The sequence below is a fragment of the Physella acuta genome, unplaced genomic scaffold (genome assembly GCF_028476545.2).
Source record: "Physella acuta isolate Inbredline_101_S28 unplaced genomic scaffold, ASM2847654v3 ptg001513l, whole genome shotgun sequence".
Taxonomy (NCBI): Eukaryota; Metazoa; Mollusca; class Gastropoda; family Physidae; genus Physella; species Physella acuta.
In genome coordinates this window covers 6,398-20,361 of record NW_026733028.1, presented here as the reverse complement: position 1 = coordinate 20,361, position 13,964 = coordinate 6,398, and the positions used below count along the sequence as shown (strand labels likewise).

Below are 13,964 nucleotides of genomic sequence, written 5' to 3'. Positions count from 1 at the left end.
GTTGATTTGCGATGAAGAAGAGATCAAATAAGTTTGGTTTCTGCACAAAACTCTCTTGAGGTAAACAAAAAATTAACTTACAGGCACTTTTAGTCTTGGCCTGAAACAGGTATTTAATATAGCTGAGTAAGCTCAGGAATATCCTATAAACAGGTTATAGCCGAGTGCCTGAACTCAAGAACTTCATAACTGACCAATCTATAGCTCAACACCGCCATACAACAACAATTATGTTTCAATGTTTTTTACCACATGCCCCATTGAGTCAGGCTTAAGCCGGCTTTTTTTTCTGGATTTATTTTTGAAGTCTTTGTACACCCAAGAACAATCTGCAAAGTAGCAGTTGTTAGATTTTGGAGTTTTCTCTCCTAGATTGGTTCCTGTCCCCAGCTTCATCATGTATGTGTCAGCTCTGGACAATTAGCTACTATGAGCTATCCCTCTCTTTGCCTATTGATGCTCGACTTATCACTGTTTTTTAATGACAAAGATGTTTATTAAGGCTTCATAGTTTATAGCAATTATTAACAATTTCATTAAAATAAAAAAAAGAAAGTTAAAGCAATTTGTAGCTTGGGTTTAAAAAATTGTATTATCAAGAATTATGATGGCATAAAAAAAAATACACTAAGCACAATGTACAAGTGGTATCGCAGCTAACTCAGGAAACTCAGCGAGTGCCTCTCAATACAGAACAAGCTGTGATAGAAATAATATACAGCACTTTTTTGTTTAATTACAATTTTTTATCAAAGGTACTTTAATATTCAGGTTAAAAATTATTTCAAAACTTTTCCAGCATTTAAAATCCTTAAAATTTGAATAAAACAACGTTAAAATATCTACACTATATTTAAAATGTTAATCTAAACTTTCAACAATGCATTTATTTTCCCTATATTTTAATTTAACCACCCTATTACTTACGTATAACCTTCATAAGGGAAATAACCTTTTTGAAATACAAAGGGGGAATATCAAGTCTATGGAGAGTTATATTATAAGGAGAAAATTGGAGAACTCTAGAGGATAAAAAGTAATTTTAGAACAAATACTGGCCGCCTTGAAAGAAAAGTCACCCACAAATTGGCTGGATCTTAAGGTTAGAGTCAATTTTCATGTAAAAAAAATAATTAAAAATGAGTGAACAGAATATTTGGCTATCTTCACCCTAACTGGTCACTAATTACTTTTGGCGCTGTGTTGGAAATTTTTTCCTACACACAAAAATTCAACTAGAATGTGTACCTTATGCTCCATTTACACGGGAAATACAAAACTTGTTAGTAAAAATTATTATTTTTTTCTCACAAGGTTTTTTTGTCTCTTGAATATAAGAGATTTACGAAAAGTTTTATCTATTTACAATGTTGAGTTGCACGCCCAGCTTTTCTGGGATACACACAAAACAGAGAAAACTACAGAACTTACTCTTACATAACTCACGGTAACAAATATTAAAGCAAAACATTTTAAATGTGGGCTCAAGAAAAAAGTATCAAGTTTTCTAAGGATTAGGATAATTTGCGAAAATGGGGACAATTAAAACTAACTAATTTAATGCAGAAAAATAAAAAAAAAGAAGGCTCTGGATATTTAAAATTCCATTTTGGATAAAACCAATAACACTGAAAATCAATAGTTGAAGAAATATAATTAATCTGATTTATTCCAGTGCTTTAATGAATATCTCAGCTGAACATAGGAACAAAAATACAAGGACCACAACTCTTCAGTGACAAGGACCATAACTCTACCAACATGATTAAAATTGCTATTTATCACCACATAAATATTGTATTAAAATAAGAAGCACAAAAAGATATTCATCTAGAAAACAATGCAATAAATTTACTTCAGTGTTTGTCACAAGTTTCACAACTTTACATATATAAGATTTTACAAAACCAGTGGTCAGCAATGATCTGAAACATCTTTCGTGTTATTTGATCAACTAAAAATAAAATTAACAATGTAGATTCCTAAGTGTTCTTTAGCAAATACATTTTATTTTTAAAAGATGCTGACTTAGTTTCTGGCTACGTTTTCAAGAACCTAAGTTATTTTTTTATAATGCTTACATTAATATATTAATACTCAGTTACAACTATATGGTTGTATACAGTGTCATGCAGTTATAAATATTTCATGCATCATCTATTTAAAAAACTTTCATCTTCTCTGCGATACAGACAATGATCAAGGTGTCAACATAATACAGATTCTATCCTTTTTAACTTACAATCAAGATGGATCAAATTAATTATCTACAATAGATATTGTTTTCTCACACCAGATGTTCAGCAGATGTTAAAAGATGAGACAGGATTTCATAATCTCCGTTGCTTAACAGAAAAGTCCAGCATAAGACTGGCCTGTATTCATTCCAACTTGTTGACCAAAGTTGAACACTATTTCCTACACACCAGCAAACTAAATTATCATTAAAAAAATATATATCACACGAGAAAGGCTGACATACAGCCAACACAGATCTAAGCACCTTGTTACTTAACCATTTCACCCAACTAGACAAGACCAAAATCTCACAATTGCTTTGGCATATTAGTTTATAATTAACATAATTACTTCTCAATATGTCATTAGTCTTTAATTTTAATTTATTAAGTCCGATAAATCAATTTTCTCTTCTTTCTTGCTTATGGAAACCAGACTATTTTAAAATAAGTTATTACAAAAGATTTACAAGATGATTAGAGTAGCCTCCCCTATGTACAGTTTTTTAAAAACCTGGGTTAAAAGAAAAGAAGCAAGAAAGCAGAGATGAATTTTTTCACAAGCTGTGAGTGGAAGTTGGGTGAACTGAATGACAGGACTATTGACCAGCAGAACAAAGCAACATATAAAAGGACAATGTTGATTGGCTTATCTATCTACACACTAAAGTACACAGGCTTCATATAAATAAACTGGTAGAAACTGAAAATTTCGCGATAAAATATTCGTTTTAAAAAATTGACTACGTGTGGTTTGTTTAGTTTCTTTATGATGTGTCTTCCTTTCCAACTCGCTTTTTCCTCACTGAAAAAAAAAATCAAATATAATCATCTGAATATAGTAAGTAATGAAATAAATTAAACAATTGAGGCTTGTTATGTTAAATTCGACATTTCCCCAATAAATACACATTGCTGCATTAAAAATTTGCCGACTTTTAATTGAGAGCTTCTTTTAATTTCAAACTTTTACAATAAACAAGCATTTTTCTACCTTTCACCTAAATGTCTCTAATTAAAAAACCCAGTATGCCGACATAGTTAGAAAAAGTAAAGGCAGAAGTCTATAGTGCTCATCACACTATCCCTTTCATATCCCGAATTCACAGAAACAGGTGAACTCGAAAACAATAACCCTTCATACGTCAAGGTCAGAGAAGCAGGTGAACTCTACTTCACCTGCCCTATGGACTTTATGAAAGAGAACTTTACTTACAGGCGTCAAGGTTCTCTTTAAGCTTGTCATGGACCTTGATCCTGGCAGCAGGGAACTCAAACTGAAGGCCCAGACGCAGCAACCGACTGTTTTCTTTCAACAGTTTGGCTATTTCCATCTCCACCTTGTTACCAAGTACCTCTGGTTTCTGGGGGCAGCACGTAAATTAATTTCAGAACAAATTTATGTTATAGAAAGAGAAAAAATTCAACTTTTTTAAAATCTGTATATATAATTCTCTACTCCGCCAAACCATGTGGGACACCACCCACTCCCTAACCCTCCTCCCACCCCCTCCCTAGCTCTCCAGGCATGTGCAACAGTGTACCCACCCACCCCATTTGGACAACTGTGTCTTTCAGGAAGTCTTATTTTTCACTAAATATGCTACGCAGCGGGTCGGCTTATATTATATATTGATTATCCCTAACTCACGTTAGAGAAAACAAAGGCAGCTGAGCATAGTGCTGTCCACACTATCCCTTCATATGAAATCTACCTTATCTGCCCCATGTGTCTTGGGCACAAACAGGAAAAGATGATGATCCCTTCATAAACAGATGAACTCTACTTCATCTGCCCTACTGACTATTAGGTCAGAAATGGTAAGTTAACAATATTTTCTGTGCTACATTTTGGTAAAATAAACATATTGTTTATTTTGAATATGATTGTTTGGGTAAACTGCTATAAACTAAAGAGTGTGAACCGCTACTTGTGCCAATGGTGTGACCTACATATGGGGTGACCTACTTGTACTAGTGATATGACCTACTAGTGATGCAGTGAGATCTACTTATGCTGTGTGATGTGACCTACTTGTGTTAGTGATGTGACCTACTTGTGTTAGTTATGTGACCTACTTGTGTTAGTGATGTGACCTACTTGTGTTAGTGATGTGACCTACTTGTGTTAGTGGTATGACCTGCTGGTGTTATGACCTACTTGTGCTAGCTGTGTGTCCAACTTGTTAGTGATGTGACCTACTTGTGCTAGTGATGTGACCTACTTGATTAGCTAGCCTGAGCTCAATGAGAGACTGTGTCTTGTTAGCTGCCTTGATGAGTTCAACGATTGCATCCCCTGAGATGTGACCTGCTAGTTGTGTGACCTACTTGTGCTGGCTGTGTGACCAACTTGTGCAGTGTGGTGACCTAGTTGTGTTAGTGGTATGACCTACTTGTGCTAGCTGTGTGTCCTACTTATTAGTGATGTGACCTACTTGTGCTAGTGATGTGACCTACTTGTGCTTGTGATGTCACCTACTTGATTAGCTAGCCTGAGCTCAATGAGAGACTGTGTTTTGTTAGTGTGACCTACTTGTGTTAGTGATGTGACCTACTTGTGCTAGTGATGTGACCTACTGATGCTAGTGATGTGACCTACTTGATTAGCTAGCCTGAGCTCAATGAGAGACTGTGTCTTGTTAGCTGCCTTGATGAGTTCAACGATTGCCTCCCCTGAGATGAAGTTGGACTCCACATTGACGGACATGAGAGTGCTGTTCTCACTCAGGCTGCTAGCTAGGGCCTGCCAATGGAGGTTACGGCAAACATGGGTTTGTGTCACATGGTTTCATTGACTTTATGTCACATGATTTTTTCAAACATGGCTTTGTAGCACATGATTTCATCATATCTGCTTAAGTAACTTCATTTCATCACATTTTATGACACATCATTTCATTGAGAATTGTTCTATGACATAACTCCTTCGAAAATAGGACTTACCAATCATAATTTTCTAAAAAAAAATTGTTAAGTAAAATTATTTTATAAAACAAATTAAAATTGTTTTTAAAGAAATAAGCTTTCTAAAAAGTGAGTTATTAAAAAAAGGTATTGTGAAAATAGATTTGTCAAAAATGGTTGATAAGAATGAAACTTTTCACTCAGAAAAAAAATGCATTGAATTTTTTAATAACAAAGTACTTGTCAATGTAAAATAAAGGATTTTTTTTGACAATACTAATGTAACATCCTTAATAAAATATGTTGGGTTAAACATAGCCTGTTATCTAAATATATGTGTACAGCAAGCCAACTAATGCAATTAATAAATTAATTTTTGTAACAATTATAAATTACTTTTATTTTGAAAAATGATATAAAAACTCACCTTGGCAATTCTGTCATTAGCTCCCACACTAGCCATGTCAAAACGTACACAGACTGTGTTTTCTTTCAAAGCTTCACACACCTCAATCAGACGTTCTATAGAAATATTCTGTAAATAAAACAATAAATATAACTATTTAACAATAAATATAACAGGTGTTTTGAGTTTTTAAACAGAATAAATTTTTTTCACTAGTAAGACAAAACTTTTCGATCTAGTTTATAAAAACCAAGAGTGGATTTTATTTTTAGAGAAAAAAATATTACAACCCAAAAATTTCAGGTTTCGTTGATTAATTTTACTCACTTCAGATTTACGTGAGTAAAGAAAAAGTGTCTGGGCATAGTGCAAACAACACTATCCCTTAACAGGCAGGTCTGAGAAACAGATGAACTCTACTTCATCTAAACTGAGGAGTGTTTGGTTAGAGGGGATATTTCCTTATACAATTCCAGGCTTAAAATTAGCTTAACTGATGCTCACCTTGATGTTATTTAGGTTAAGTGTTTTTAATTCTTTGTCGTTATCCTTGAGCTTTTTGATGCTCTCCTCAACATCTGTCATGTTGGGGGCCTCGTCTGGGATTAACTTGAGTTTCTGAGCTTGAGCACACCCTGTATGAAAAATAATTTAGATTTACAACATTTTAAAATATATTTTAGATTTACAACATTTTAAAATAAATCTTAGATTTACAACATTTTAAAATAAATCTTAGACTTACAACATTTTAATATAAATCTTAGACTTACATTTTAAAATAAATTTTAGAGCTAAAACATTTTAAAATAAACTTTCTGTTTAATAAATTTTAATCGTCATTTTTAAGAGAAACTGAAAGCGGTTTTAAATGAAACAGACAATGGTTAATCTTATCTGTTAATTTGTTCTATTGCACATCAAACAGTGGAATAGAAGGTTATATAATTGCTTCTTTTACTGTGGCATATTATTAATTGTGTGAGAAGTAAAGTTGAAAGCATAAAGCCCTTCACAGATAAGTGGACACAACTGAACTACAGACACACTGACTCAATGTCAGCAATCCAAATTCAGTACTTTGTTTTTATTGGTAAACTTGACCACTATTATTTGGCATCATCAAATTATAAAATTTTACAACACTATATAATTTTAAAAAGCCACTACTTTGTGACATAAAGTCAATAGTTTATGATAAAAATACCTATAAAAAACACCAGTTTACAGCAAAACTAATCATTAAAAAAAGCTACTGTTATGACAAAGGTTCCCTGTAAAAAAGCAACAAACGTATGGCAAAGATTACCCACCAGTAAAGCCACCCTCGTGGATCTCTCGGTCCTCCAGCGAAGCGTAATACTGTGTCTGTGTCAGCATACTGTGGAAACCCAATACGGCTGGAAGGACATACAGATATATGGTTAGATCATGGTCAAATTATGGCTTAGGCAATACGGCTGGAAGGACATACAAATATGTGGTAAGATCATGGTCAAATTATGGCTTACAGAACAAGAATTCCATACATCATTATTTTTAATCTGAAAATACTCCACTGTATAACAATGCAAACAGTCGGATAAATTAAATATTTTAAGTTATGTTTAAAAAAAAATAAACTTCTCTAAAAATAAACAGAATAATAATATACATTTCAATTTTTACATGCTAGTTGCAGTTGCTCATGTATACTATGTATAATGGATAACACAAAGACTAAAAAAAATCAGTTAATATAAAATTGTGAAAATCAAACCAACCTGCCAAATCCACCAACTCCTCTTCACTGGCAGCTTGCAAAATTTGATCCCACTCTGTCTCTACAGCAGCATCATCATCATTGATAGTTGTCTTGGCTTGTTCTTTTGGCACAAACTTCTTCCCTGAAGCAGAAAACAAGAAACATCAATGCAGACTTTTCAAAAGTAATATTATAATCCTAAGTGTCCTTCAACATGGCAGTTAATTTTGAAAAGTAACCACAGATATCATCTCATCACTAGATTCTTTCCAAACTAAATGCCTGTGAAGGATAAAAGATTTCCTGTGTAGGCCTCATGTGTCCTGGGCACAGAAGGGAAAAGATGACAACAGTCGCAAACTGTAAAAATGGTGCACACAGCAGGCCATAAGAAACAGGAGGGAAAAGATGACAACAGTAGCAAACTGTAAAATTGGTGCACACAACAGGCCATAAGAAACAGAAGGGAAAAGATGACACAGTCGCAAACTGTAAAAATGGTGCACACAGCAGGCCATGAAAAACAAACTTCCTAAAAAAGCAAATAGCGTCAATAAAAGAATTAAATTTCATGTATTTAATTTTTTCACATTTTGTTGTGGGTTGGCGTAGTCAAATGGTCCAGAGTTTGGATCTCTGTTCGGACATGTGACTGTATGACGTCTCTGAGTCCACCAGGTATTGATGGGATACCTGATTTACATTGGAGAAAATATGGGCGGCTGGGCTTATGCCTTCATATGATGAGGCCAAGAGAGATATGAACACTATTTCATCAGCATGTGCTACAAAGAAATAAAGCTTTCACCAGTTGTTACTCTCTATAATTACCTTTAACTTCTTTAGTAAACGGCACGTTATTCTCCCAATCTTTCTCTTGCTTGGCTTTTTCTTCCAGGAAGTGTAGCAGTTTCTGGCGATTAAATGGGCCTGTAGCTGACTTAGAGGTCTGGTCTCGACACCTTTGGGAGGGAGGTAGCAGGGAGTTCTGGGGAGATGAAAAAATAAGTTTATCTTTGGGAGGGAGGAAGCAGGGAGTTCTGGGGAGATGAAAAAATAAGTTTATCTTTGGGAGGGAGGAAGCAGGGAGTTCTGGGGAGATGAAAAAATAAGTTTATCTTTGGGAGGGAGGCAGCAGGGAGTTCTGGGGAGAGATGAAAAAAGAACTTTATCTTTGGGAGGGAGGCAGCAGGGAGTTCTGGGGAGATGAAAAAATAAGTTTATCTTTGGGAGGGAGGCAGCAGGGAGTTCTGGGGAGAGATGAAAAAAGAACTTTATCTTTGGGAGGGAGGCAGCAGGGAGTTCTGGGGAGATGAAAAAATAAGTTTATCTTTGGGAGGGAGGTAGCAGGGAGTTCTGGGGAGATGAAAAAATAAGTTTATCTTTGGGAGGGAGGCAGCAGGGAGTTCTGGGGAGATGAAAAAATAAATATATCTTTGGGAGGGAGGTAGCAGGGAGTTCTGGGGAGATGAAAAAATAAGTTTATCTTTGGGAGGGAGGCAGCAGGGAGTTCTGGGGAGATGAAAAAATAAATATATCTTTGGGAGGGAGGTAGCAGGGAGTTCTGGGGAGATGAAAAAAATAAATATATCTTTGGGAGGGAGGCAGCAGGGAGTTCTGGGGAGATGAAAAAATAAGTTTATCTTTGGGAGGGAGGTAGCAGGGAGTTCTGGGGAGATGAAAAAATAAGTTTATCTTTGGGAGGGAGGCAGCAGGGAGTTCTGGGGAGATGAAAAAATAAATATATCTTTGGGAGGGAGGTAGCAGGGAGTTCTGGGGAGATGAAAAAAATAAATATATCTTTGGGAGGGAGGCAGCAGGGAGTTCTGGGGAGATGAAAAAATAAGTTTATCTTTGGGAGGGAGGTAGCAGGGAGTTCTGGGGAGATGAAAAAATAAGTTTATCTTTGGGAGGGAGGTAGCAGGGAGTTCTGGGGAGATGAAAAAATAAGTTTATCTTTGGGAGGGAGGCAGCAGGGAGTTCTGGGGAGATGAAAAAATAAGTTTATCTTTGGGAGGGAGGCAGCAGGGAGTTCTGGGGAGATGAAAAAATAAATATATCTTTGGGAGGGAGGTAGCAGGGAGTTCTGGGGAGATGAAAAAAATAAATATATCTTTGGGAGGGAGGCAGCAGGGAGTTCTGGGGAGATGAAAAAATAAGTTTATCTTTGGGAGGGAGGTAGCAGGGAGTTCTGGGGAGATGAAAAAATAAGTTTATCTTTGGGAGGGAGGTAGCAGGGAGTTCTGGGGAGATGAAAAAATAAGTTTATCTTTGGGAGGGAGGTAGCAGGGAGTTCTGGGGAGATGAAAAAATAAGTTTATCTTTGGGAGGGAGGTAGCAGGGAGTTCTGGGGAGATGAAAAAATAAGTTTATCTTTGGGAGGGAGGCAGCAGGGAGTTCTGGGGAGATGAAAAAATAAATATATCTTTGGGAGGGAGGTAGCAGGGAGTTCTGGGAAGATGAAAAAATAAATATATCTTTGGGAGGGAGGTAGCAGGGAGTTCTGGGAAGATGAAAAAATAAATATATCTTTGGGAGGGAGGTAGCAGGGAGTTCTGGGGAGATGAAAAAATAAATATATCTTTGGGAGGGAGGTAGCAGGGAGTTCTGGGAAGATGAAAAAATAAATATATCTTTGGGAGGGAGGCAGCAGGGAGTTCTGGGGAGATGAAAAAAATAAATATATCTTTGGGAGGGAGGTAGCAGGGAGTTCTGGGGAGATGAAAAAATAAGTTTATCTTTGGGAGGGAGGTAGCAGGGAGTTCTGGGGAGATGAAAAAATAAGTTTATCTTTGGGAGGGAGGCAGCAGGGAGTTCTGGGGAGATGAAAAAATAAATATATCTTTGGGAGGGAGGTAGCAGGGAGTTCTGGGAAGATGAAAAAATAAATATATCTTTGGGAGGGAGGTAGCAGGGAGTTCTGGGAAGATGAAAAAATAAATATATCTTTGGGAGGGAGGTAGCAGGGAGTTCTGGGGAGATGAAAAAATAAATATATCTTTGGGAGGGAGGTAGCAGGGAGTTCTGGGAAGATGAAAAAATAAATATATCTTTGGGAGGGAGGCAGCAGGGAGTTCTGGGGAGATGAAAAAATAAATATATCTTTGGGAGGGAGGTAGCAGGGAGTTCTGGGGAGATGAAAAAATAAATATATCTTAGGGAGGGAGGTAGCAGGGAGTTCTGGGGAGATGAAAAAATAAATATATCTTTGGGAGGGAGGAAGCAGGGAGTTCTGGGGAGATGAAAAAATAAGTTTATCTTTGGGAGGGAGGCAGCAGGGAGTTCTGGGGAGATGAAAAAATAAATATATCTTTGGGAGGGAGGTAGCAGGGAGTTCTGGGGAGATGAAAAAATAAATATATCTTTGGGAGGGAGGAAGCAGGGAGTTCTGGGGAGATGAAAAAATAAGTTTATCTTTGGGAGGGAGGCAGCAGGGAGTTCTGGGAAGATGAAAAAATAAATATATCTTTGGGAGGGAGGTAGCAGGGAGTTCTGGGGAGATGAAAAAATAAATATATCTTTGGGAGGGAGGTAGCAGGGAGTTCTGGGGAGATGAAAAAATAAATATATCTTTGGGAGGGAGGAAGCAGGGAGTTCTGGGGAGATGAAAAAATAAATATATCTTTGGGAGGGAGGTAGCAGGGAGTTCTGGGGAGATGAAAAAATAAATATATCTTTGGGAGGGAGGTAGCAGGGAGTTCTGGGGAGATGAAAAAATAAATATATCTTTGGGAGGGAGGAAGCAGGGAGTTCTGGGGAGATGAAAAAATAAGTTTATCTTTGGGAGGGAGGCAGCAGGGAGTTCTGGGAAGATGAAAAAATAAATATAAATTGATTTTTAAAATAAAATTTGCCTCAATTACTAAAACAGAAAAATCATATTTTAACTAAAATTTGTTTATGTCTGTATGCTTAAGCTATTAGTATAAAAACATTCTAAATCAAGTTATACATAACATAACCACAGAAACTGTATGAAGCCTAGAAAAATGGCAAGTATTAGTAACCTTTTTGATGAAAAACAGGAGTAAGAGATTTCTCCCCTCTCATCCCCCTCAACAAATTACCTCTCCCTCCCTGCACAAAAGATTGCAGTAGAACATTATCCTTTCATTACAAAGAGACACTTAACCTAACTGCCCTAATCCTATCATCTATATATATAATTCTCTTCTTAGAGACGCTAGAAAACACCAGGCTGTAAGCGCGCTCCCTACCACCTCATTCCTACATGGTCTGGTGAGCTGTGGTTCACGCTAAATGTTTACAATTGTAGAGCCGGGTTTAGTGACAGCTATTAGGGGCAGATAATTTAGTTTGAAACGATTTTAAACAGGGGAGGTAACTAAGAGGAAGCTGCTTTCATGGGGGGTGGGGGAAGGGGGGGGGTGTAGGGTAGGGTCGGGGGAAAGGAGGGTGGGAGTAGTATCGTCCTTAACGACCTACTGATAGTGTTTTAAAGCAAATATTTTCAGTGGCAGCATTGGTACTGTCGAATTCACAAATTATGAATTACTGAAAAGTAGAAAATAAAACAACTAAATAGCGGCGTATGATATGCAGCGGGTCGGCTCGTTAAACATAAACCTTATCACAAAGTTATGTTAAGGGCTGGGGTTTTTTTTCCGGCTTACTTGGCTACTTAAGGACAAACGCCCTGATGAAAACACCCACACTACACCACACCACACCTACACACATCAGCCACACACGCTCTGATAAAAACACCACACCCCACCCCACATCTACTCACATCAGGGTCAAAGTCCCCATTCAGCTCCTCCAGCTCCTCGGCAGTGAGTGCGTTGAGCAGGTCATCAAGATTGTCCAGGTTGATATCAGGGATGTCATCACTCAGGGCTTTCTGTAACACACTCATGGCTGCACTGAAAATCTGGGACGCTGCACGCTAGTAAATAAAAACACCTGGTGAGAATTCAAAAACAAAAATTAGCAGGAGAATACTCTAAATAATTCTATCCACTGGATATAACAAAACCTTTTTAAAAATTAAGACTAATTTTTATTTTTAAAAAATACCTGGCAAAAAGTTAATACGTAACAAATTAAAACAAAGTTTTATAAAATTTTCAGTAGATTTGCCAAAACTTTATAAAAAATATCATTAAGTTATATTTAAATAAAAGACAAGTTAACTCAGAACTTATTAAAAATTTCAACTAGGACATTATAGAATATTTTCAGGAAAAAAAAATCCAATCAAATTTTCAATATGTTTTTTTTACTGTTACACTTATGACAACTACTTAGAAAACCTGGAGCTATAAATCATATGTTTATTATTTTGCCTAGAGCTATAAATCATGTTTATTATTTTGCCTAGAGCTATAAATCATGTTTATTATTTTGATTACAGATCTAACTGGTTTGGTGGCAAGCAAGACAAATGACTCCTTTAGGTCTAAAGTGATGTAGTCTATAAAAAGACATGTGGACCATTGGACCCCTTGCGCAAATGTTGGCAGTGCCAACACTAGGTTTACAGCAGACAAATAAATCAACAAACGCTTAAGCCTAGACTTCCCAGCACCTCAACGCTGCCAAGACTGGCCACAGGTACTCATGTATCTTAGGACATGGTGGGATAAAGTAAAAACTATACAGCTAGTCAAAAAATGGTAGCTAACTCTATCTAAGACTGGCCAAAGGTACACATGTATCTTAGGACACAGTGGGAACATTGTAAAAACTATACAGCTTGTCAAAAATTGGTAGCTAACTCTATCTAAGACTGGCCACAGGTACACATGTATCTTAGGACACAGTGGGAACATTGTAAAAACTATACAGCTTGTCAAAAAACGGTAGCTAACTCTATCTAAGACTGGCCACAGGTACTCATGTATCTTAGGACATAGTGGGACATTGTAAAAACTATACAGCTAGTCAAAAAATAAAGACGTAATGTCCTTGAAATCAACTTCAATATTTAAAGCATGATTGAAATTAGCTTTTAGATATATTATAGTAAAAAAACCATAATGATCTTTGCCGCCATCTGTTAGTCACAAATAATGTCCAAAGGTGTGAATATGCTAAAGAAACCATGAATAAAACTAACCATGTATTTTATATACATATAAATAACTTGCTTTATAATAACACCCCTAGAGCAGTAATAAAAAAAAATTCTTCAAACCAACTTGACTAAACTTTCTATAGAAAGCAAATCTAGTAGCCTAAACTTGCACAGAATTAATATCCATTTATTTAATTAAGCCAGGCAATTAGCAATAAATGCAGAAAATTACCTCAGCCAATAGCCGGATTATACTATGTGTTCTACAAAGCTGAATGAGAGGGAAAAAAATCTGGCAACAAATCTCCCGTCATTATACTTTGCTTTAGAATAAAAATTCTAGTTTGTTGTAACAGTTGTTGGCCTATACATTTGTAAGCATCCTAAAATAAAACAGATCAGCTGACTGTATGTAAACAAACATGAGTCACATGATCCAGCATTGTTTATGTTTACACTTGTAACAGATGGAGACTAATGTTAAAAATTCAATATAAAAGGTAACAACAATTACAAGTGAAATAAAAAGTAATTACTGACAGAATAGTGCTAATAGGCCTAAGCTATTCTCACATAATGATTTAGCTAGTACCAATAAAAAAGATAGTTTAAACCCTAGCCCCACCTTGT

At 36.3% G+C, this 13,964-nt stretch overlaps 1 protein-coding gene across 1 annotated transcript; it reads right to left on the bottom strand.

Moving 5' to 3' along the window:
- Window positions 1-573: 573 nt before the first annotated feature.
- LOC131928518 (tropomodulin-1-like) lies at window positions 574-13,669 on the bottom strand. The gene is made up of 10 exons (XM_059284583.1): window positions 13,567-13,669; window positions 12,048-12,220; window positions 8,126-8,282; window positions 7,314-7,436; window positions 6,864-6,950; window positions 6,055-6,185; window positions 5,572-5,679; window positions 4,840-4,983; window positions 3,454-3,601; window positions 574-3,042 (listed from the first exon to the last, which is right to left on the bottom strand). The coding sequence occupies exons 2-10, from the start codon at window positions 12,171-12,173 to the stop codon at window positions 3,005-3,007; spliced, it is 1,062 nt and encodes a 353-aa protein (XP_059140566.1). The 5' UTR covers window positions 12,174-12,220; window positions 13,567-13,669; the 3' UTR covers window positions 574-3,004.
- Between the last annotated feature and the right edge of the window lie 295 nt (window positions 13,670-13,964).